The sequence below is a fragment of the Elaeis guineensis genome, chromosome 8, assembly GCF_000442705.2.
Source record: "Elaeis guineensis isolate ETL-2024a chromosome 8, EG11, whole genome shotgun sequence".
Classification (NCBI taxonomy): Eukaryota; Viridiplantae; Streptophyta; class Magnoliopsida; order Arecales; family Arecaceae; genus Elaeis; species Elaeis guineensis.
In genome coordinates, this window is record NC_026000.2 from 26,890,243 (window position 1) to 26,916,073 (window position 25,831).

At 38.9% G+C, this 25,831-nt stretch overlaps 1 protein-coding gene across 1 annotated transcript; it reads left to right on the forward strand.

The window, feature by feature from the left end:
- Positions 1-6,949: 6,949 nt before the first annotated feature.
- Positions 6,950-25,809, forward strand: LOC105049803 (MADS-box transcription factor 26). Its single transcript, XM_029266028.2, has 8 exons — positions 6,950-7,098; positions 7,242-7,502; positions 7,649-7,730; positions 16,610-16,671; positions 24,385-24,487; positions 24,618-24,659; positions 24,914-24,955; positions 25,046-25,809. Exons 2-8 carry the CDS (start codon positions 7,321-7,323, stop codon positions 25,205-25,207), a joined length of 675 nt encoding a protein of 224 aa, XP_029121861.2. The 5' UTR covers positions 6,950-7,098; positions 7,242-7,320; the 3' UTR covers positions 25,208-25,809.
- Positions 25,810-25,831: the final 22 nt, after the last annotated feature.

A 25,831-nucleotide genomic window follows, 5' to 3' on the forward strand; every position in this document is an offset into this window, starting at 1 on the left:
GCAAATGGAAGTTTAAGAGTCTTTTATCAGGAGTTTTTATTTGGAAACTTGTGAGTTCTGCATGACTACTTGTTATTCAGCTCGAGCTTGATCCGTGCTTTGGATCACTGTAATTTCGACTGTAGATCAAGCTCTCTCTCCTCTCTCTCTCTCTCTTTCTCTTTTTTTTTTGGGTCAACTTTGATCTGGGCTTTGGGGACCCACAGATCACCTCAGCATTATCTGAGGTCAGCTGTGCGAGTTAACCTCGGCGAAGGAGGGACTGCGCGGGCTTTGAAAGCACCCACAGGTCACCTCAGCATTGTCCGAGGAGGGAAGCGCAGTGACGGAGAGACTCCGCACACAGTGGAAAAGTCTCCGAGTCGGGGAGTCGTCATGATGGGAGGGACGGAGCGTGGGTGGCCCAAGGAGACCAATCTAGAAGTTCTAAACATCGAGAGGCCCCGACTCGGGGGGATTTGACATCGGAAATCACCAACTCGATGGTGTTTGGTGTCGAAAGGTACATAGCAAGGGCCATCGATGCGAATGGATTTGATGTCAGGAAATCATCGACCCAGTAGGGCTTCACTGCGGGAACACATGCGAGCATAAGGAGGGACATGTAGACACCAAGGCCATTAATCTGGTGGAGTCCGGCACCGATAACACCATCTGGTAGTGTTTTGATGTTGGGAGGCTCACGAACATTGGGAGGCCTCAATCCGATGGGATTCGACATCTGAAAACACATGAGAGTATGCAAAAGGCTCTGGTGACCGTCGATCACCGATCTGGCTTTGAGGAGCACACGGAAGACTGGAGACGTTAGTGAAGGCTGATTCATTGATCTTGGCCCGGAAGGAACATGGGGCACCAATCCGGTGCGCCGCATGGGAGGCCATGAAAGGTCTTGGTAATGGCCGATCCACAGAGGTTCGGCCCTTGGAGGTGTACAGGGCACTGATCCATCATGCCGGCAGTGGGAGCCACTAATTTGGTTGCATTAGTGGGGTTTGGCTTTAGGAGGGTGCGCGGGTGGCCCGTGGGCGACCCCAAGCGAAGAGGGCGTCGAGCCAACTTTCTTCTCCCCCTTTCTCCCTTTCATTTTTTCTTTTCTTTTCTTTTCTTCTTCTTTTTTTTTAATGTTATGTCACTTGTAAGGTGACTTCGGCTATGTCTGAGGCCAGGCACGAGGACTCTTTCCTCTCTTTCTTTTTTTTTCCTCTTAACTAATGTGGGACTAAAGATGACGTCCCCTTACAACATGAATATTATTTAACCTCAGTTGGATCAATCATGAAGCATATGTAGCTTAATATAATAGGTAAATTTTAAAATATTAAGAATTATATGGCTTTAAAGGTTAAGTCAATTAACTAAGAACAAACCAATCATAATAAATTGAATATAATAGAGATTTAAAGAAATACCTCTATCCGATGTTATCACAGGTAGGTTGGATCCTATATATCAGATAAATTTTATCTTGAGATGTTTCATCTTCTTTCCTTTCAAGGTATGTTATCCTAAAATCTCAAATCGAAACTTGAGTTTTCTCAAACAGATATTTTGTTTGAACAAAATGTTTTATCCTTATTTTGATTTTTTCTTCAGTTCGTGTGCTCAAGAACCTGTTGACCTACAAGAAAGGAATAAAATAGTAGATAGAGTTTGAGAATTTATTACCAGAGAGGTTATGAGTTCTATTTAAGAGTCTTGGGCAAAAAGGTGATCGAAAGGATATTTTTGCCCCTCATCGTGTTCTCGAGCACCAAGCCTGACCCTTTGGTTTCTAAATTGATGAGTATCATCACCTCACAAGATGTGGGGGCCGTCCCCATTAATGCCATGAGTTGACAGTTTAAAGCTCTAAGGGTGGTGTAGTAAAGTGATATAACCTGATAAAACTACACAGAGGGATCAAATCTTCTGTAGATAAGAATTGAGATATTAAAGAAAATGTTACTAAAGGCTTATTGTCAGTATGCTGCCTTTTCGAAGAACTTTCATCTACCCCTAATCTCCATTGAAGTGGAGGTGAAATTGGTTATGGAACATTTTCAGGAATAGATGGTGAAGGTATAAAGTTGTCTCATGCTCTCTGATTCATCATTTTTTCATAAATTTTTTGGACAAGGGCCTTTTCTCTAGCGCCAATCTATTATTGGAAAGCTCAACATCTCGAATGGAGGGATCAGATGAAGCTATACTGGAGTGGCTGTAGCAATCTGATCTGAGTCTGTTTCAAAGGAACCTACAAAATAAGTCAAAAATCGATAAAAATTCTTCGATCTTTGACTCTCCGATGCTTAAGTCAGTTTGAGCCTTGAGAGTAGGAGGTAAAAAAAAGTAAAATAGAGAATAAGAGGATTTATGTGAAACTAGATGGCTTGTGACTTTGTGGGAGCTAGAGTCCCAACGGTAAAGTCTTTCTCTAGTTTGAGATCTAATTTGAGCTTGGGATCTGAGAATCAGAACTTACTTGAAGGATCTCTTGATCCTCTATTTATATAGGAGCTAGCTGATGAGGCCGTTAGAGAGTTTGTTAGGTCATTGGAGGAGTTTGTTAGACCATTCGAGATCAGCTGCAAGTGAGCTAGAGCATAGTTATATGTATTAGTTGGAAATGAGGTTATACTTAGCTGTATATGCCAGCTGAGGATGAGTTGTAGTATGGTTGTATGTGAGATCGTGGTCAGCCGTGGTTTAGTTGTAAATATTATGGCAGGCTCTCACAGAATGCTTGCTGCCGCTAATGCAATGGCTCACCTCGATAAAAGATCGAGGTGAGATCAAGTATTATATGAGACCGAACATCTCGGATATATAGAACATCTTGTTTCGGATCAGTATTTATATGAGTTGCAATGAATCATATCGGTATTTAATGAGATAATCATAATACTTTATCAAAAGTCAATTCAGGTAGCTCAGATCGGTGTTTAGATGAACTGAGTTAAGTGAGGTCAGCATTCAGTCTCTAATTCATGTCGGCTTTATATGAACTCAGCCTCCAATTTAGGTCAACTTTTTTATGAGCTGAGCCTCTGGTTTAGGTCAGCTTTATATGAACTCAGCCTCCAATTCAGATCGGCTTTCTTATGAGCTCAACCTCTAATTCAGATCGACTTTATATAAACTCAGCCTCCAATTTAGATCGCCTTTGTGATGGGCTCAGCCTCTTGAGGTCAGCCTCAGGTGGAGGTGAGGTGGGATAACCCCCACAACATACATCATTCAAGAATCCAATTCAGAATTTTTAGTCATAAAATAGAGAAGTGTGACTGCTGGAACAAGCCCTAGTTTGCTCAAAGAGATATCTTGAATCATAATTATGTACCAGCTTAAAAATATTTTTTCACCATCTAAGCGAAATCAGGACCAGTAGTTGGCACCTCTTCTTGAGCCCTTGCATTCAGTGCTGGAGCTAAAGAAAATTTCTAGGTTCGAACCACTGGGACGCCAAGCTCTACTTTGCAAATACCTACACATTAGATGGCAAGAAAGTTTACAACTGGGTTAAAATTGCAATCCAAATTATATTTTATACAAACTACTCAAAGAGATACTTGGAACCTTAATTGCCAAGTGAAAAAAAAATGTTTGCTGGCTAAGGGAGGTCGGTCTGTGGCAAGCACCTTTTCTTTAGCCATTGCCTTCGGGGGTTCAAGTTATATATATCTTTCACACGGAAGAATGATTGATCTTTTTTTATGATATCAACTATTGGATTGTGTCCTGCATAGATCTCCAAGCACTCTGAACTCTCCTATTCATCTGTTTGCATAAATTTCAAAGTAACTATTGTAAGATCAAATGGTGGATTCGCACAAAAAAAGATGAGCCTTTCTTTCATGCGAAAGTTAAACCTCCAACCCTGCATTCAGCCCTTGCGCCAGAGAAAGCTTCTTGGTTTGAACCCAGATGGCAGCATTCCCACATTATTAAAACAATTGCTTTAAGGGGGTGCTTTCAGGGTGCATGAAGCATTTGAGAGTCGGTCATTCAAGCATTTGAAAGGTGGTCATCCAAGAACCATTGGTAGTGGAGTCTCTACCCAGAATTTTTTTTAATGCAGTTTCAGCTTTTAGACCATGTGGTCTGTACTGATTTGTCGGTTATTTGGAGTCTTAAGAAAACCCTATGCAAGTTTGTGGCTCTCTCATAAGATATTGGGAACCTTGGAATCCCATGCACACCATGCTAGCTAAAGAAGATGGAGACCCTTTTAAGCATCGCAACAGTTGATATGCTTCTTTATTGGAAAAAATGCATGCCCATAGAATCTCTTGCACTGCTTGGGAATTTGGTTCTGTCCCTTGGAAACGATCCCTATGTCCTTTTCCACCATCTCTTAACACTTGTCTCTTCTTACAAGGAAGATCTCCTCCCAACCAGACACCTGACAGTGATTCATTCCATCCATTGATGAAGAAGTTTGGAGGAATACTTCTTGAGGAGCCTGGAAAAAGATACCACTTAAGATCAATCAGAGTTCACCTTTGGAGGAGTTTTTAATTCTTCCCACCAGTGAGCAAGAATACACAATGATGCCTTCTCTTTTCTCTTCTTTCCTTTTTTTTTTTTCTTTTCTGCATATCAGCTTAATTATGGGGCCTGAGTCATCGGATGGCCTGGAAAGTATCCTAAGAGAAGTCCTAATGAGATGGCCCGAAAATTATTTATCTGAAAAAAAAATTACAGAAAAAAAAATTATCAAATTAGATTGATAGAAAAATTATTTCAAAAAAATAGCATCGAAAAAAATTATTAAATTTGGTTGGAGATAATCTTCTATGGAAATATTGCTAAATTTTTAATACTACTTTTGAATAAATAATTCAAGAAATAAGATTTTTTTTTTTAATCCATTTGTTTGCCATTTATGTAATATAATTAATATACTATTAACATAATATAATTGAGGATATTTTCATTAAAAAAAAGATAATTTTAGATTACCTCCATTCAATAATCTAGCACGGTAAGATATATACTACCTTTAGTGGTATTTATCTTATCTTCTTTTTCAAAAAAATAGATATAAAATTTATTATTTATTTTATAATTTTTTTTTATCTTTTTGCCATACTAAATATAATAATTTGATATAAAATTTATTTTCTTGTGTCGGACTATCCCAACCAAACATTCCCCGAAAGTAAACTCTTTCATGTTTCTTTTACTTTTGTTTTGAGGAATTAATGATGAAAAGCACCCGAAGCTTTATTAAAATACCGAATGTACTGAAATTACTGTGTAGACAATGGAAAGAAGAAACTATAGATCCTTTCATCCTTTCTCATGGTTCTTTTAATTTTTTGGTTAACTTTGTATAAAGAAAATAATCAGTCATTTTATAATGCACAGGTTACAGGATTTGGTCAGCAGATGAATACGACCTATGGGTGTCGGGTGCTCTTCTTAAGGAAGGATTCAGAGGAGGACAATCTTCTAGCGCTCTCTCTCTTCTCATCATTTGCTCATATAACTCGTGTCATTCCTTTGGTGATTATGTACTTAACTACTTTTTGTATGAGCTTTCCTTTTGATTGCATTTTTGCTAATTAGTTGTAATAAGCATTCAAAATTCAAACTTATAATTTGGTTAGGAAGAAGTACCAACAGTAGGAGCTCATCGAATGAGGAAGAAACGGCAACAATGAAAGCATTATATTATTGTCTTTAAAATTCTCTTTGCTGAAACAATAAACTGGGCCTTGTGTTTAATATTAGACTTGGTATTGATGCTTTTCAGAATACCCAACTAACTAGCTTAAAGTGTACTCCACAGGTTTGCCTAGATCTTGAAGTGCAAGTTTCATTGGCTTGATTTAGACTAGGCTCATCAATTTTTTTCTAGTTAGTGATCTTTGTTTTACGGTTATTTTTTTCTAGTTACTGATCATTGGAGGATTGTGGTGTTTAAGTTCAATAAAAAGCATGAAGTGCCCATGTAAATGAGTGTGTGCTATATTGCTAAACTGGAACCCTTGTCTGAGGTGCAGAAAGTGTTTTTTTGACGGCATAGTTCCTTGGTAAATTGGAAAGCAAGGAATTAATCGTTCGATTTAAAACAAAATAGGTTGCTTTGTGTTCAAATAACCAATTAAATAGCAAATTGATAAGCCATAAATGCATGAATATATGCCCTAAACATTTGACAGCTTGAACCAAAAAGATGTCAACAATTAGTAAGAAGGCACACTATCTGATTAATAAGACCAAAGAATTGGGATTTTCAGACGTTCAGGTGGTTTCTAACAATAACTGTGTACACCAAATATTTTCAAGCAAAAAAAAAAAAAGAAAAACTGCGTCCACCAAATAAACAGATAGGATGGTTACTGCATATGTACTCTTGCTTATATCAGTACGAGTCCCTCCAATTTATTTGCAAATTCTGGCCACTGCAAAGAATAGGAGCCAACAAAACAAAGAGTAGCCAATCAATTTTAAATAGGCCATGCATGAAAGGGCACTTTGGTTTCTTTTATTAAAGTTCAATGCGCTTTTACTCTTAACCTTCCCATTTTATTAAGAAAAGTAACTGGAATCTAATCAAGCTTTATACCCTAAGCACAAGCATCCATGAGGCATGCCACAAGGGGATGTCTCCTCCTGCCCAGGGACACCAAATGGCCCTCCTCTAAAACCCTAGCAATGCGGTATTGGATATCATGGAGACTGTCATTGGTGGAGCGTGGGGGAAGGAGGATTCGCTTCACGAACCTCACTGTTGATTTGACAAGATTCTTGGCCCCAGAGCATGAAAACGAGGCAGGAGAAGAAGAATGTGACTCCAAAAATAGTTTATTCGGACAAAGTTATCCAGCTTTCTCACAAGGAGAGCACAAACGCTTACCAAAAATAAAGGAGAAGATTCACAGTTATTGAGACATAAGACTATATTCAAAGAATAATGCCGCGGTGGCACATATGGGTAACTCATTAGCTTACAGCTAGATGTACATGAAGACTAGCAGGTTCTGGGGAGGGTCTGCAAAAGACCCACTAATGCAGTAGAGAATTGAGAGTACCCATGAGTTGCTATGCATCTAAAGAACTTGATAGACATGACATGAGGTTCTTGATCTAATCAACAGGCCCAAGAAGGTATGTATTAAAGTGGATCAAAGAGATGACTGCTCAAGTGACTTAAGTGATGAATAAAGATGGCCCAACCAATTAATTATTCTACCTCGAATGTTCCCTTATATGAAGTCCAACCCCTCACAAAGTTACCATTATTGTACAAGAGCGAGGGAGAGAGCGAGAGCTTCGAGCAGTGCAACAACCTTGAAGCTAGTCTAAACTAGTGGGAGGTTGTCTGCAGAGATGGTGCGTGGCAAGGTGCAGATGAAGAGGATCGAGAACCCCGTCCACCGGCAAGTCACCTTCTGCAAACGCCGGGCAGGGCTGCTGAAGAAGGCCAAGGAGCTGTCTGTGTTGTGTGATGCCGAAATCGGAATCATAATCTTCTCCACGCATGGCAAGTTGTATGAGCTAGCTACTAAGGGGTACATATTACTTGTTCCTACCTCCCATTCTTGGCTTACATTTATCATCTCATATATGGTGCAATATGCTTAGTCGAAATTAACTTATCTGGATAGCTTTTGCAATAAGACTCAACTGATGAACTTCTCTTTTTGAATTATCCAAGGACTATGGAAGGTTTGATTCAAAGGTACAGGAAGGCAAGTGGAGAAGTTCAAACAGAAGGTGGCGAAGTGAACCAACCACAGGTCTTTTTCATACTCTCTTTCGGAGTTCAGAATTCATTAAAAAATTGTGTCATTCAGAATATAGATGGATAGATGAGCACTTGTAGGCTCAAGTGACAATGGATTCAATTGAGGAATTGTTTTTATTTAACTGAGTAGATATTGATTGAAATCTTTGGTGCGAAGGTGATTGGCATATGTAGCAAAAGAAAAAAAAAAAAAGAAGGATGTCTAGTGATTATTTTGTCTTGCTATAGTGGGTACTTGTCTATTCAACTCGGTTCTCTCAAAAGGTTCCCTAGCGTCACTGGGGAAGGGAGCCTATGCGGAAACAAGGCAAGAGGCAACTCCCACATAAATGGGTTAGAGTTGGGTGATGGCTTCGATTATCATTTCTATATGATCGATTTAGACTGGGTATATAAGACTGAGTTATTAGACAAGCTATAAAGTGGGAATTCTGCTGGAACTAGCTAGACAAGAAGCAAGAATTGGAGTTCGGACAAAAGCATTACTATTTCCACTAGTTTCTGACGTTTTAGAGTGTGAACACTTCTTTCCTTTTCCTGGCATAGGATTTTCTTATTGACAGGTCTAAAGGAAAGTGGTCTTGCCAAAGCTTTAAGCTTGGCGGCTTGCTAAGTCATTGGCCATGAGAACCCTAACATTTGCTCTTCATGAAAGTTGTCCGTCTTAGGTTAAATGATTATCATAGCGAACGGGGCATTATCCTGATATTATAGTACAGTTTTTTTTTTTTTTTTAATGCTGTCCACCTTTAGTTATCTTAATGTTTTCTAAAGGAGAATTATGGCACTTAGATTGTTTGGTTTAAAAATATATATATATATATTGTATGGTTTTTTTTTAAATGCCGTACGTCTACCTTTAGTTATCTTAATGTTTTCTAAAGGAGAATTATGGCACCTAGCTTGTTTAGTAAGAAAATTACTTTTCATGTGCAAACAACTTCTAAAATCTCCAGTACAAAACAGAAGGCTTGGGCATCCTTTCTCGTGAATAAGAAATTAAAATGCAAGCGTTCCAGTGCCATGCACTGTTCATACCAATTTAATGCCTTGGAGCGTGCATGCTAGCTTGATTGTAAGCATGTGCATGCGTGTGAGTCTATGCATGTTTTTATACATGCACATGAATGTGCACTTATGTCTGTATGTGTATGTGATGCGTATCGTAGCACAACAAAATTAAATCTACTCACTACTATATAAATAGGATGAGTCGGGATCGTATCCACAGGGATCTTAGTTGATTGTTTCGAAAATACAAAAGAAAAAAATAATAGATTAGAAGAAACTAAGAAAGAAGCATAGAAATTATAATAAAATTATTTTTTATTAATCAAATAAAGAAGCATACATAAAAAAAAGAAGTAAAATTACAATACAAGATAACTAAACCAAATTGATTTTCTCGCTGCGTCTGATGGTAGATGCGCTCCCTTGAATCCTTTTGTCTTCCTTCGTGCAGATAGCAGTAGAATGGCTGGAAGGCTTGGTACAAAAACTCCAAAGAAGAATGGTAGACGATGGAAATATGAAAAAAAAAGATAGTGACATTAGGATTAGAACCTCTCTTAGATTTGATGGAAAACGTGCTAGGGTTAGTACCTCTCCTAGACTTATGGAGAAGAAAGAAGGAGAGATGGGGGCAGCAGATTGGAGAGAAACTTAGGCATTGACTTGATGGGAAGAGAGAAAGGGAAGAGCTTTGATGGAGGAGAGAAGGAGGAAGAGAGAAGAGAGAAGATGAAGAACCCCGGGGGCTAATATCTTGAGAAAGGAGGGCTGGGGTGTATTTATAGAGAGGAGGCTAGGGTTTCATGAAAAGAGAGGTGGGAGCATGAATAAGAATCCTTGGATCTTCATATTGCTTCTCCTTCATTGATCAATAAGTTGCATTCACACTTAGATCTTCATGAAAAGTGATCTTTTAATCTGAACGCTTGAGATTTAAGTCGTGTTCACACTTGAATAAGAGCTGATTATCTGTTTCACTCAAATATGATCTGATTTGAGTCTAATTTGAATCGTATGAATCCAAACTCTCAATTATTTATAAATAGACTAGAAAGCATCAAAATTCAATAAAATAACATCAATTATCATAATATTTAATGTCTTTAGTGACTTAAATTAAGTGTTCATCACACCCCCCAACTTGAACTTTACTCGTCCTCGAGTAAAATAGATACATTAGCAATGTGCACCAAATTATTCTTAAATCGAAAGTTATTCCAGACATTTCTAACGGTAGCTGATGTCCAGCTAGACCATTAAAGAGGTACTTCGTTGGATTATCAATTCAACCTAATTAGTGATTGAGTATTAGTCAAAAATTTTTAGAAATTTTTTTTCACCAATTTTTCACTCTACTATTTAGGACCTCTAACTTACTGTAGGTTTGGTGTAGAGTCTTTTTACAGTTTATTCCCCTTATTCTCTCTCTTTTTTTTTCTTCTTCTTTTTTTTTTGAAAGAATATTTTCATATACAGTTGGTGCAATGTCCTAACACCTTAAGCTTTCTAATTGACTCTTGTAGTGAGCTTTAGGCCAACGACTCCCAAACCAGTTGGTTTTAGGACATTGATACTGTAAAACACCTCTCAGACTTACTGACTCAAATCACAAAAGTTACGAGTTAAGACTGACTATACAAGAGATTTCTTCACATTCTCACCTTTTGATGCGAACAACAACGCTTACTTAGGCGAAGAGGCCCTGTTACTTAGTAAGCAATACTAAAAATCTTTTTTTATTAAGATTTTTTTTTGCATACTTTGACATTTACATCCATATCCTCATAAAGTAGATTCTTTATCAAGATAGGCAAGAAGAGGGCTCTAGAATTACTCCAAAATTTATTCTGGTCTAAATCCTACCATTTATTGGGTGTTCTTAATAATTTTCTCCTCAATATCTCTAAAATTATCTAGACCGTCAATCACTCATTGATTAGAATACCTGATTAACTTCAAATCGAAATAAAATTCAGATACATAGAGTTAATTATTTTTTACCACACTCGAAGACTTAATTAAATTAGTTATTCTCCCCTCCAACTTAATTTTCATTGTCTCCAATGAAAGAAGAGAATCATAACAAAGCTAAAATAGAATGTAATAGGGAAGGACACCACCTGAGTTCGATATGTGCAATGTTGATTGAGAGGTCTTTCATTGTAAGGTGTGGTGTGTTCTTGATTTCAGCTGGTGTGAATGTGGCTCTCCCTCCAACTTAGCTAAAAGCATCACTCATCCACTCCACTATAGAGATTCAACTTGGCTAATTATCTTTCTAGAGATTCCTATAAAATGATAAGAAATTAAAAATATTACATAAGCTGGGTTGCCTCTCAAAAAGTGCTAAGTTTAACGTCTTCAGCCAAACACTATAAGGAAGTCCCACCTATAACCAACTTAGATATGTCCCTCAAGGTTTCAAAAAGACAAGGCCAATCAAGAAGCCTTGTCATCATAGCCGAAAAATATTCATAGAATGCTCTACAATGATTAGTCCGGACTAATAGAATGTACTGGGCAAGCATGCAATACCAGAGACTAACAATATTCTCATAATTTTTCTGATGATCAGGAAAGGATTGTGTTTGTTGAATCGAGATTAGGATTGGTAGTTTAAGAGTTTCTTCAATTATAACCTGATATACTCATCTCAGGTATAACATATTTCGGCATCATCTCTTCCCAATCTATAGCATGGCACTTTTTCACATTAACACTAAATCTGTCTTCACACATCATTTTAACACCGTAGAAAAATTTTGGAGACAGTCCTCGAAAGTAGTGCCAAAAATAAAAAAATCAATCATAAAAATCTCAATATCATTGTTCCTCATTTCAAAAATATCCCACCCAATAGCTTCTTTATATACTTTTAGAATACCTATAAGTTGGGCTTCCTGATTAGGGATCACTAGAAGGGTGTCAGTAAGTGCGTCAGGAAGTAGCTTCAATTCTAGAGCAGGTGGTGATTCTAACAAGAGGGCTATTGGAGGGTTAGGTGATAGCTCATATTTTTCGATTCAAAATAGGGTGGTCTTAGGATAGGGCGTATCGACTAGATCATTTATTTTTATGATATATACATTGACATCAAAATCATCCACCCCAAAGTGAGCTAAACAGGGATCTAAGAAATCCTAAGAGAATTATGGGTGTAACTTCCTCTATTGTGTTATTCATTTGTGATCCTTTAGAAGTCTCAATTAATTCCATTTCATCAATTTATCCTCTTTTTCTATTATAAAACATGGATGATTCTAAGACACTTGGGAATGGGATCATAGGTAAGTAGGATGATGATGGAATTAGTTCGTCTTACCATTTGAATTTTTTTCTAGATATTTTTGTTTCAGTCAAATTATTTGTATTGGTCATTTTGGTTGTGCAGGATTGTTCTAGGACCATTTCATTCCCGAAAGTCATAATCGATTGTTCAGAAAAAATTATAGGGATATCAAAATTTCTAACCAGGTATTGTCCCTGTAGGTTACTCTCGGGCTGAATAAGTAGCTCTCCTTCCTTCTCCCTACTGATTGTAAGTACTGATTGATCAACTTGAATTTTTATTTCAACTAAAAATTGTATAGAGGAGTGAAGGAGCTGATCGGTACTTTCAATCCTATCTTGTGCTTGCAGAACCTTTTCTTCAAATGATAGGTTATAGGTAGTTAGAAAAGGTTGATATTGTGAATAGGGCAAGTCATAATAGGGTGCTTCTACGAACATAGATCCTAGTGTTGCCGAGGTACCCATCGGATGTGAGTTTCAAGAAAAATTTGGTTGAACCCCCCAACCTGGATTGTGGCCGTTAAAGAATGGATTATTTTCTGATTCGTAGGTTATTTGAGTTTGATCTTGATAAACTTGCTCATACCTAAACTCAGAAAATTAGTGCACGATTGGGCATTTAACTTATTGTGCAGGAAAAAAAGGTTGTAGAGAGAGTGTGTCTAATAGCCGGTAGATGATCTAATTTATGAGACAGCTCATCCTTTCTACTATAGAAATCCATATTTCTAGCACAGATTTAATTTATCGAATTATTCTGATTAATTTTAAGAGGTCTAAATCAGAACAATTCCCTTCTGATTTTTTTTTTTAAGGAAGAGGGAGAGAAGAAGAAGAGAAGAGGAAGAAAAAGAGAAGTTCTAAAGATAAGAATTCTAATAGAGTCCTAGACCTAGAGACGATAGATGCGAAGATTGTTTTTAATTTTTTTTATTTTTTTATTTTTTAAACAAATGATGCAATCAACTCTATCCTAAGGTTAACCTAGATCTAAATAGCTCCTAACTGTCAAGATCACCTTCGAGCACTCCAAGTAAAAAACTAGCCACTCAATTGGCCAGGTAAATATAAGGTTGGTGGAGGTCCCCCCATTGCTTTCCTTGAACACCAACTAAGTTGGTCAGATCAGCGAACAGAACTAATTAATGAACCACCTTCCTTCGAAATATAATCTCTGAATCACTTTTCTAGATACCAATTAAACTGACCAATCTTAACCTAGTCCAACTCATAGAGTTCCTTGTCCTATTGAGCTCGAAAGTCCTTAAGGACTAACGTCTAATTAATTTTAAGTTAGAGGCTTAGATCAGTGCAAATATAGAATTATAATTTGTGGGTCAAAGAAGGGTGATCAAATCTCCACCTTCTCTTGTTTAATTGGTTAAGTGCCCTTAAAGTATTTTATGAAAATATGCAATGCAAAAAAAAAAATATCCAAACATGTTAAGTAGCTTTTAAGATTTAACTAGTTTATTTATATTAGTCAAGTGTTATGTGGTGTCTTTATATTCTTTTTATGTTATGTCATCTTTAAACAAAAAGGAATAAGAGGTAAGTTTTAAATTAGGTTAATTAGATATTAGAAGATCTATTGAATCTAACTAAATAGAAAGTAAATAATGTTAAAGGGCAAGTAGGTAACCTATAAATAAAACAACAAATCAAATCTATTTTTAGAGAAATAAATTATTCTAAGCTATGGAAAGCAGTAAATCACTAAGAATAATGGGCAATAATAAATAAGATAACTACTTAACTATGCAAATAAGGTAATCTCATAATTAAGAATATAAGATAAGTATTTAATCTAAATAAAAGATAAGGAATCTAATTTACTTAGGAAGTAGAAAATCACTAATTATATTAAGCAGTAAATTATTCTAAGCTATAGAATATAGTAAATCACTAGACTATAGAAAGCAAAAACTTTTTCTAGGCAATGCAAATAAAGTAATCTAGCTAGAAAGTAATAAATCTACCATATATGAAAAGCAATATGAAGCAAAAATTAAAAAAAAAAATAAAATATAATTAAATAATTAAAATAAATTAACTAACAATAAAAGGTAAATTACTAATCAGCAAAGTAAAGTATGAAAAGCAAGAGTACAAGAGAAGAAAATATTCAACTAGAAATATAAAGTAGTCAAGCATATAAGGTAGTCAAGCAATCTAAATTAAGAAATAAAAATTTAAAAAATAGTAAAATATTTTTTTATTATTTTATAGATTTTTTTTATTTTTTTTAAAATAATCGCGTCAAGATCTCTGGCAACGGCACCAAAATTTAATGTATGTCATAGTACAATAAAATTAAACCTACTCACTACTATATAAATAAGGTGAGTCGAGATCGTATCCATAAAGATCTTAGTTGATTATTTCGAAAATATAAAAAAAAATAATAAATTGCAAGAAACTAAGAAAGAAGCATAAAAATTATCATAAAATTATTTTTCATTAATCAAATAAAGAAGCATACATAAAGAAAAAGAAATAAAATTATGATACAAGATAACTAAACCAAGTTGATCTTCCCACTGCGTCCGATAGTAGATGCGCTCCCTTGAATCCTTTCGTCTTCCTCCATGTAGACAGCGGCAGGATGGCTGGAAGGCTTGGTACAGGAACTCCAAGAAAAAATGGTAGATGAAGTTTGAAAATATGAAAAAAAATAGTGGCACTAGGATTAGGATCTCTCCTAGATTTGATGAAAGACGTGCTAGGATTAGTACCTCCTCTAGACTTATAGAGAAGAAAAAAGAGATGGGGGCAGCAGCTTGGAGAGAAATTTAGGCATTGGCTTGATGGGAAGAGAGAAAAAGAAGAGCTTTGATAGAGGAGAGAAAGAGGAAGAGAGAGGAAAGAAGATGAAGAACCTCATAAGGGGGCTGATATCTTGAGAAAGGAGAGCTGGGGTGTATTTATAGAGAGAAGGCTAGGATTTCATGAAAAAAAAGGTGGGAGCATGAATAAAGATCCTTGAATCTTTATATTGCTTCTCCTCCGTTGATCAATAAGTTACATTCACACTTAGATCTTCATGAACAGTGATCTTTTAATCTGAGCCCTTGAGATTTAAGTCTTGTTCACACTTGAATAGGAGCTGATTACCTAGTTCACTCAAATCTGATCCGATTTGAGTCTAATTTGAATCGTATGAACCCAAACTCTCTATTACCTACAAAATAGACTAGAGAGCATCAAAATCTAATAAAATAATATCAATTACCATAATATTTAATATCTTTAGTGACTTAAATTAAGTATTCATCAGTATGCATGAGTATGCTTGTACATATTTATTCATGTGTGCATCTCAATGGTGACTGAGTACTTAATCTAGGATTGCCGATTATAGTTAGACAAATTCTTTGTACACCACCCGTAGTGTAGAAAATCCGACATGAAGCGCACTAGCTTGTCTGATTGGGCCACATAGCTATCGCTTTCCAATGCGTATTTAATGCCCATAATTTTATTTTTTTATGAAAAATTTTGAATGACGAAAATATCCCTCTCTTTCTAAAAAAATTATAATATCTTGCATCGATGTTATGACATCTTACGTTGAAATTATAATTTCCTGCACAAGATGTCATAATTTTTTTATCGGATGTTATAATTTTGGTAGAGGTATTTTCGTTATTTAAAAATTTCATAAATTTTTCAATGATGAAAATGTCCTTCTCTTTTTATGACATCCTATGAAAAAATTATGACATCCTGTGTAGGAAGTTATAATTTCAATGTAAAATTTCATAATATTGGCACAGGATGTCATAATTTCAGAAGAAGAGAAGCATTTTCGTCATTCAAAATTTTTCACAAAAAAATAGAACTACAGACATTAAATATATGTTGAAAAGCAGTGGCTATGTGGCATCAAATGAGATGATGTGCTTCACATCAGATTTTGTACACCATGGGTAGTGTACAAAGAATTTCACCTAGACTTATTTTCACTGGTTGGCCCAGCTCTCCTTAAGGAGGTCTCAAGTTCAACTTAGGAAGGAGGCATGCCTGACATATATCTCAAAAAAAAAATGTTATTCTAATGTTTAGTTACTTATTAATAATTAGACACAAAGGAAAAATTATAAAATTTTGCGTGTGTGGGAAATATCAAATATTTCACATATAAAAACTAAATTTGAAAATCACATTGTAAGTTTACTTAACTAGCTCAATTAGCTTTTCTGTGGTGACATAAAAATATTTATAATATTTTTAGTTCATGACTAGCCTTCATGGTACATGGTTTCTAATCCTCATGCCTATGGGTCTAAGGATGAAGCATGCAATCCTATAGCTTGCACAGTACATGCATATTCTCTTTAATCTTCACGCCTACCTGAGCACATGGAGCATGCCATGCTAAGTTCATGATTACCTAAACTAATTGGAGGTTGCACCCAAGATGTAGTGTCATTAAATTATAAGCTATCTGTGTCCCTAAACTAATTGGAGGTTGCACCTAAGATGTAGTGTCATTAAATTATAAGCTATCTGTGTCCCCTAGTTCACAATTATCTTCTCTCATAGTTCAACATTTCTCCCTATATTCAGGAACCTGAACAGGAGATATTGATGCTAAACAAAGAGATCTATCTACTGCAGAAGTGTCTTAGGTGAGCCCTATGCACCTCCATGTTTCCGTATATTCAAGTATTTACATATATGCTATTTTGTATTTATTCTTGCATATGTATGTATGCATGTATATGTGTGTATGTAGAAATATGTGAAAATGCGCTTGCAAAAGAAGGGGACAATTGAAAAAAGCTAGAAAGAATAGCTTAGCTTCTTGCCACTCTGTAGACCTAGAATAAAGTAGAGTATATACATGTGATAATTCCTATTTATATATTAAATTAGCATAGCTTGTCATGCATCGCTTTGTTTGTTTGTATGTTTTAACCTTGCATAGTATATGCGTATATGTGCATTTGTAACCACAGCACGTATACCATGCTTTTTGTTAGCATATTGTCCTCTTAGAAATGAACATAATTCGATTTACAGGAAGCTGTCTTTGATCTTTGCAATAGATATTATGAGAAGATGTCTCTTAACATGCCAATATAACAAATGTACACTATATCAATGAAGGGACAGTCCTACCTTTCAGAGGAATAAGGATGAACACCATAGGACAAGGAATGAAAAGCCTCCAAGTTAGAAAATCCTTGAGGAAGAGAAGACGAAGGTCTTACAACTGATGTGATCTTTTGGGGGAGAACATATAGAATCTTCAATTATCTCTTGTCCTATTCATGATTGGGTCTCTTTCCTATTCATCATTGGCTTTATCCTTTTTATGCTGCCTCTCTACTTGCACCATCCTCCTTAATGCAGTAGGCTTATATATTTCAATACTATGCCACAAATTCCACACCAGAGACCCCAGGTGCACCTTTAAATAGCTTTGGATGATTAGGGCTTGAATGAGAGAGAACAAGAAAGCACGTTCAAGTACCCCTTTAAAGTCATTGTAGCTACTTCTCCAGAAGGTCTCCTTCATGATGTTTTATTATTGTGTAGAGCTTCCCAAATATCCCTACATAGCTCTAACTGAAGTATATCATGGTAACGAGTCGGTGAGTTCTGTTATCAACAACCCAACATATACAAAAGCAGAAAAAAATGATATTTTTTTTTTAATATAAACAGACGATCGTACCATTCTAGTATGAGAGCAGTCCAAAGAGTTAAAATACAAAAAATCTTTTAGGATCTAGGGGCAGGCGTCGTCTTGCCACCAAATTCAATCATCGAAATACTCAGTAACAAAGGAGGCAACCCAATCCATAGCACTGTTAGCCTCTCAGTGAACATGCCGAATAGTCATCTTGATAGACTGATAAAGAGTCCTCCAGATGTCACAGAGAAATAGGTGAACATCCAAATGCTTCGTCTGATCCCGAATTTAGACAATGACAGTAGTAGAGTCACCCTCAATGAAGATCCTCTTGGACTGCAATCCTATCTCGTATAGATGATGCCCATCCAAGCAGTACGAAGCTCAGCATCGAGGACGGTCGGGTCAAAGAGCTGTGACCCCCCCACCACCAAAAGGCTAGCATCCGGACCCCAGATAACAAAACTTGAACCATCTCTGCCATCTCTAATACTGCCATCAAAGTTGACCTTGACAAATTTTGAAGGAAGAGGCTCCCATGAAATGAAAAGAACACTTTGGATTGTTGCATGTGCAGCAAAGAAGTCCCAGAATCTCGGGATGGCAAGGCTCGAGCCAGCAGTATCAAAATGATAGTACTCCACAACTAAGTAGCAGGCTCTCTCCAGTACACACCATGTAGGCACAATCTCAGCTTCGAACACAAGATTATTTCTGGACAGCCAAATCTAATAAACAACATACGCCATCTTACTGCCCCTAGGCGAACCCTTGATCATGCTCCGATAGATCGCATCCAAAAAGGGTGGAAGCCAAGAGCTATTGGTTGTCCCCTATGGCTGGCCACCCGCCATCCATCAAATCAACTCACACTCAGACAACGAAGAAGAGCATGCTCCATCGACTCCTCCCCCAGCTCGCAAATTGGGGAGGAAGTCGGAACCTCCATACCTTTGTCTCTAAAAAGAGTCAGAGTCGAGAGCTGATCTCAGGCAACCTTTCAGAGAAAGAGTCTGACTCTTGGATGGGCAGCCACTCTCCAAATCCATACCACATTTATCCTCCTATTAGACACTGGTCTGCTCATGTCGAGAAGGTCCCCAACCAAAATCTTAGGGCAGTAAGACCACCCCCACACCCTCAAGTTCTAGCTCTGATGAACAAAAATTAGAATGGCAAGAATCATATTAGCAAGCTGCCCACCAAACAAATGAATAACCTTTTGAGCCCTCCAACCCTTGCCGTCAGTAGTGATCAGATCACAGAACCATAGATGATCGTCCACCTCAGTGCTAACATAGGGTGGCCAATGAGAGAGAGATAAATTGAAAATCCAAGCATCCTGACTCACATCAATCGAAATCCCATTACTAATCAACCACTTGACTTAAGCCAACACTTTCGGTGCACGAGCACATATCTCTCTCTAAATGAAAGAGTAGTTGCGGTCAATCAGCCCCCAGGGCCATGCCCTATAATGAGCGCTCATCACTCTGCTCCACAGGTAATCAAGCTAGGAGAGCAATCAAGCTATATGTTTGGATATCATAGCCTCCTTCCTGACCAGTAAGGACTAGATCCTAAGGCCTCCATCATGGACCGACTGATAGATCACCTCCCATGGTAGCAAGTGAAGTCCACACCCCCCTGTCGAGTGCTCCATAGAAAGGTTTGAAACTGCTGCTCCAGACCCCTGAGAGAAGAGCACGGCACCACAGTATTCCCCAGGAGATAGATCAGAATGGAACTCAAAATAGATTTCACAAGGGTAGCCCTACCCATCATTGAGAGAGTGGTGGCCTACCAACCGTCGAGGCGATCCTGAACCTCCTGCTCCATATGTCTACAATCGGCCCTCCGAAGTCTCCACCCCATGATAGGAACTCCCAAATAGGTCAGAGTCCCAATCTACTCAGGGATCCCCAATCTATCCAAAATCGTCTGGTTCACCTAGACCTTCATCTTGAGGCTAAAAGTGATAGTAGATTTCTGTAGGTTCATGAGCTGGCTGGAAGTTCGACAATAGGCCTCAACAATAGTCGCAAAGCGCATCACATTTCGGATCAAGACTCGACCAATAAACAAATAGTCATCTGCAAAAAGATAATGCGAGAGTGGCTAACTCCCAAGGGCTAGCCAGTAGAGCTATAGCTCCACCCTCGAATCACCTCCCGAAAAGTATGGAAAAAAGCATCAGCATAAAGTATAAAGAGATAAGGAGAGAAAGGACATCCTCGGTGAAGATCACCCATCGAGTAGAAGAAATCCGTCGGGGCATCATTGATTAGGATAGCAAAGCTCGAGGCTTCCATACAATCTATAATCCAGCCAATCCATCTATCCTAGAAGCGAAATGCAAGGAGTATCTTATGAAGGAACTGCATGCTTATTCGATCATAGACTCGCTTCATATCCAGCTTGATCGCCATCAAACTTCGATGAATAGGAGCATGTTGTATGTCATGCATAAACTCCTGCATGAGCAAAATATTATCGGAGATGCAATGGCCACTGACAAAAGCATCCTGCTCTGGATAGATCAGATGAGAAACCACTGGCTTCAAACATCTGATCAAGATCCTCGTACACACTTTATAGAGAGTGGTGCAAAGATTAATCGATCTAAAGTGACTCGAAGATGATGCATCAGGTCTCTTTGGAATGAGGGTGATCAGCATTTTCTTCCACTCCTCCGAGATGCCTCAGGACTCAAAGACCAACTGCACCACCTCAGTCACCTAACTGCCGACAATGGGCCAATCCATCAGAAAAAAAAGAGAGAGAAAATCGTCAGGTTCTGGAGTCTTGTCCTCCTTGAGAGATCAGAGGACCCCCCGCACCTCCTTAGCAGACACAGGGTAGGTCAGGACCTCATTCTCCTCTTTTGTGATGCGGCAACTAGACTGGACCTCCAGAAGGGGCATCTCTGCCCAAGGGGGTGGTCCAACGTGATCTAAAAAACTGCAAAATCTGTCCCATGATCTCATCACTACCCTCCACCACTCTACCATCACTCTCTCTCAATTGTCTGATGCAATTGTTGGACCTTTGAATTATCATCAACTGATGAAAGAACCTAGTATTAAGATCACCCTCCCTGATCCACTGCATCCTAGACTTCTACCTCCATGTTATCTCCTGCTGTCTCAACAGAGGTGGTGGATGGAGAGCTTGCATCAAAGCTCCCTCAGATCAGGCTCTTGAAGGCCCCCTCCTGGTCCTCTTTTCTCTAAAGCTCTATAATATCTGCCTCCACCCTCTTAATCTGTCTGAAAATGTCACCAACCTTCAGTCGGTTCTATCGGATGAGCCTATGTCATGCTAACTCAAGCCTCTTGATCATCCGGTATCTTACATCATCTCAGATTGACATCCTCCAAACATCCCTAATCAAGTCTCAAAATCTCAAATAGAAAGTCCAGAACTTTTCAAACCTGAATGGAGCCCTAGGCAAATGTGGACCGTCAGTGGTGATAAGAAGAAGATAGTGGTCTGAAGTGATTCTCAGAAGGTGCTAAATTTGATGTCCCAGAAAATACTGAAACCAGACGTGGTGACCAGCACCTGATCGATCTACTCCCAAATTCTAGCTGCCCTAAGCTGGTTATTTCACCAAATAAATCTGGGCCCGATGTAGTAAAGATCAATCAAGCCCAAATCTCTAATAAAATCTCTAAAATTTTTAGAGTCAATGCTATCCACGTACTGCCTATCGTCCATCTTCTCTTAAGGCCCCAGTATGTAGTTAAAGTCTCCAGTGATAAGAGAAGGTAGGTCCTGTACCACCATCCTAAAAATCTCGAACCAAAGTACCCTTCGCTTCCTATACTCGATGCTCGTATACACCCCAGACAAAAGTTAAGGACCACCGGTCTGCTCAGATATGACTAATGCCACCTGTTGCTTGTATCTGTGGAAGACATCTATTCTGACCGAGCTGCGATACCATAGCACCATGATCCCTCTAGATAGACCCCTGGACTCCATGCGTAGGAGCTCCACACTAGCGAAATCTGACGTCTGGCTTAGTCAAGGCTCATCCCTGAATGATAGGACTCAAGTAAGACACAAATATCAAGACAATACTACTGGATAATTCTATCGAAAGTCATCTAGAACGAGAGCTTTCCCGTCCTCCAGATGTTCCAAATCAATAGCCTCATAGAGACAGCTGGCAGTGAAGGGGGTCCTCACTAGTCCCCCCCTCCATCTGGATGTCAACCTCTATTCTTGTAGCCATCGAATCTAAAGTGAATGGACCCCCCTCCACCCCTTGGATAGCCTACCTCAGTCGGTCCACTGCCTCTGTGTGACCCAAATCCCAACCATCCACCCTAGAAGCCCTGTACTCTAGGTCACCCTCCATCATGGGGTCCAACCCCTAATTAGGATGCCCTAATGCCTTGGCACCAACATCGGCCACCAGAGCATCAAACTGAGAAGTGGCCAGTTCCCCCTCCCTAAGGGTCCCAATAGAGAAGAGGATGACCCCAGCTCCTCCAAGGGTAGTAGATGAGGTCATCAAATCTATCTAACAGGCAAAGGCCTTGCCCTTGGCCTTGTTCAACTTCATAGGGCCTGCCTTGGGTCCAACTAACTTCTTTCCCTGCCCATTGGGCTTCACTGGCGTCAAGCGTGTCAGAGTCACTAGGCTGAGCACATTTTAGCTTGCCCAAGCCCAGCCTACCCGAATCCCCCTCCTCCGCTCACACCCCATCTAGCCCACGCACCACGAGCTCCCCAATGTTAGTGAATGGGCTAGTAGCTGCGGCCCGGCCCATCGCCAGCATGCTGAATTTGTTGGTGGGCCAGACCATCTCATTCCTTCACCCACACGGATCTCCACACCTGCACGATTGTTCACATCCCCTTCCTCCAATCGCTACCATGCGATCTTGGAAGGTTTCACCCACATGTCGACTCAGGCCGAGTCAACCCGTGTTGGCTCTCTTCCCTATTGACTCAGCTTGGGATTCGACTTGGGGACTGTGATGACCCAGCCCCCTTCTTCCCCAGAGCTGCTGTTGCTTTTGGCCCGAGCATCCATTGCAGGATAGCAACCAACCACAGCCCCAATTAAAGCCCACCATCCGTGACCCCCACTTCTTCTTCCCCAACTCAGATGATATTTTCCAAGTGAAGCAAACTCCTCCCTCCTTTCGTCGGGCACATTGCCGGACTATGAAAGCGGCCGCACCAAAGACAAATGCCATTCAAAGTTTTCCACACAAAATGCTGCCATAAGGAGCCCTCCGATCCTTCAATGAGCACTTCCAGCCTCAATGGCTGAGAAAGGTTGATCTTCGCACATGCTCGGACGAAGCCAAGCTTGCTCTCTGTTGTGCACCCATCCACCGCCACTAGATCGCCGGTCGGGTCGAGAATGCTCCAAATTGTTTCCTCCCCCCATAACTCCATCGAGAGCTGCTGCAGACGGACCCAAACTAGGGCCAAGTGGATCGTCCCCTCTACTGGGATAAAATAAGGGCACCAAGACTCAATCACCAACACTTGGCCAACGACCACCCATGACCATCCAAGCACGAGGTCTCTCTCCCCAGTCTCTAGGAAACAGACCAAAAAATGGCCCTGCTACAAGTGAAACCCCAGCACTTCCCCTTTCAGCCCAACCCTCATCTTAAACTCCCGCACCACCGCCTCTACCGCCACTTGCAGACCAAGGCTCTTAGCCACCAACATCGAGACCTCCCACAGGTCCGACCCCACCACCTGGCGGCCTCCTCCAGGAGCTTAACCACATCTGAGAACCACTGTGCGTGCTCCTCAACCTCTAGCAGGGAAGGTTCCAGCGAAACCCACACAAGGCGGCTTTGTACTACCCTCTTCCACCCCATCCCCGACTGATCCACTGCCTACGAGGTCTCCGGACTGTTCCGAGGGTTACTCGCCATCTTCCCCACGGCCACCGACCACAGTAACCCACTCGATCGCCAGCGATCATACAGGAAAGGCACCGTGCACTAATCTCAAAGCACAACAGGACTCACACGGTAACTCCCAACGGTAATGGTGCCTTTCATAAAAATTCATTGGGCTTGGTAAAAAATTTTTTTTTTTTTACTTGCTTATCATGCAATTTTTTTATATCTCATAAGATTTTTTAATAAAAATAATAAAATCATCTATTGAAAATCTATTAGAACCGCCTAGGTCAAATGCCTGCAAATAAGTCCCAAGATTTGGAGAGTGCAAAACCCCCCAACAGCATTTGTTACAAGAAATCACCGCAACCAGCATGCAGCAGATTTCTACTAGGTGCGCTAATAGCAGTCTGTAACCCAATTTATTCATGGTTTATTACTTCCTTCCAACATGGAATCTCAAATTAAGCTTGATGTGCAGTTAACAATTAGTAATGACACGGTAAGAAATAACTATATATTCACTATAATATTAAAGATTAATATTTCATTACATGCAAATAAAGCCTATGTAACCATGACTATTGAGCCTTCCCCAAGCTACTAGGACATGGTTAGATAAATCTTTCTTTTGCAATAAACTCTACTAAGAGCTACATGTAGTGCCAGAAATAAAAATAAAAGGAATGGACCTTCAAGCCCATCTTGCAAAATTAATCAACGAACGTAAAATTAATCCAAATGTTCTTCACACATGCACTCATTTACCACAAACTCAATTAACATGGTTCATGTATGAGTTCAAAGAATTTGGGTGACAGGTATATGTTTGGAGATGGAGGCGCTGGAAATATGGCACTCGAGGAGCTGCATGCCTTGGAAAGGCATCTGGAGATATGGACTTATAAAATACGTGCTCTAAAGGTGGGGAGGCTTCAACTTCCTTTTTTTTTTTTTTTTTTTTTTTTTATACATCATCTTATCTTTACCTGTGATGTGTCTAATTAATTTCTCAAAAGAAACATGCTACTCTAATTAAATTTCTCATGAACAGATGCAGATCATGTTCCAAGAAATCCAATCCCTTAAAAATAAGGTGGGTAATACATCTACTTTAGTTCTATTTGTCCAAACATTCACTCACAAAAAACCACACACACACACACACGCACGCACGCACACACAGACAAACATACATCTATATATAAAGAAATCTATCTTCTTTCTTTTTCTTTCGTAGGAGTAAAATTTCTTTTACTTGTATAAAAATCCTCCATCAAAAGTAAAACTTAGATTATATAACTATGAAAATTATGGAGATTGCTTAGAATAGTTTATTTTGTTGCGTAGGAGAGAGTCCTGACAGCTGCCAATGAACTTCTCCAAGAGAAGGTGCTACATCTCGAAAAATCATCATCTGTTGCTTAAAATGATCAGTTTTTACAGAATTTATTTCTTATTATTTATTTATTTTGTGTGCAGATAGTAGAGCAAAATGGGCATTTAGATGTAGCCCCAATGACAATACACCAAAACGGGCATTTTGATGTGGGCCCAGAGATAGCTGACATTCCATACCCACTAACCACACAGGATGAGTGTTCCACTTTTAGGAGCTCAGAGATGGGCTATTCCTGCGGATAACAATAAGACTGGAGGGCTTTTGTCACCACGGCATTTGTTTATGGTGTGAATAAACTACTGTTTGTATGGAGTGGCAAGGAGCCCACTAGTGATCATTTTACTAGCTGTTGGTATTATTCTGAATGTTGAAGGCTTGGTTTGTTGTCATAGGTTGGAGAATTATGGTAGTTGATCCTGTCGTTGTGACTGAGATGGTTTCATGTCTTTCTGTCGGTCTCTGCTTTCCAATCAACTGCTTTGATTTGATGTTAAAAAATGGTTGAACTTGTTTTCAATCAGCATTTAGTTGGTGCATATGATATATGATTTGCATTCTTATCATGGTGCGACACAGATATAGAGTTTAAGATTCACAAATTTTCTTATGAATAGAAACTTGGACCATTTTTTGACAATGTAAAGCCATCTTTTCAGATGTTGGTTTGCTTCTCCATTGATCTTTATCTGAACTAAATGCATTCCATGCCTCATATACTATTTATACTAATCCAGGACCATGCATGATAATCCTGGCCTCACCAAAAAGAGTAGCTAAAAAATTATCAGCCAATGAAATGGTACCTAGGTCTTGAGGTCTGCCACTATTAGCCCATGAAATGATACCTAGGTCTAGCACAGTGAGTC

Excerpts from the sequence above, each read along its gene's own strand:
- LOC105049803 (XM_029266028.2), top strand. The coding sequence starts at position 7,321 with ATGGTGCGTGGCAAGGTGCAGATGAAGAGGATCGAGAACCCCGTCCAC. Across the intron at positions 7,731-16,609 it reads GCGAAGTGAACCAACCACAG|GAACCTGAACAGGAGATATT; the intron begins GTCTTTTTCATA and ends CCCTATATTCAG. Across the intron at positions 16,672-24,384 it reads CTACTGCAGAAGTGTCTTAG|GTATATGTTTGGAGATGGAG; the intron begins GTGAGCCCTATG and ends TTTGGGTGACAG.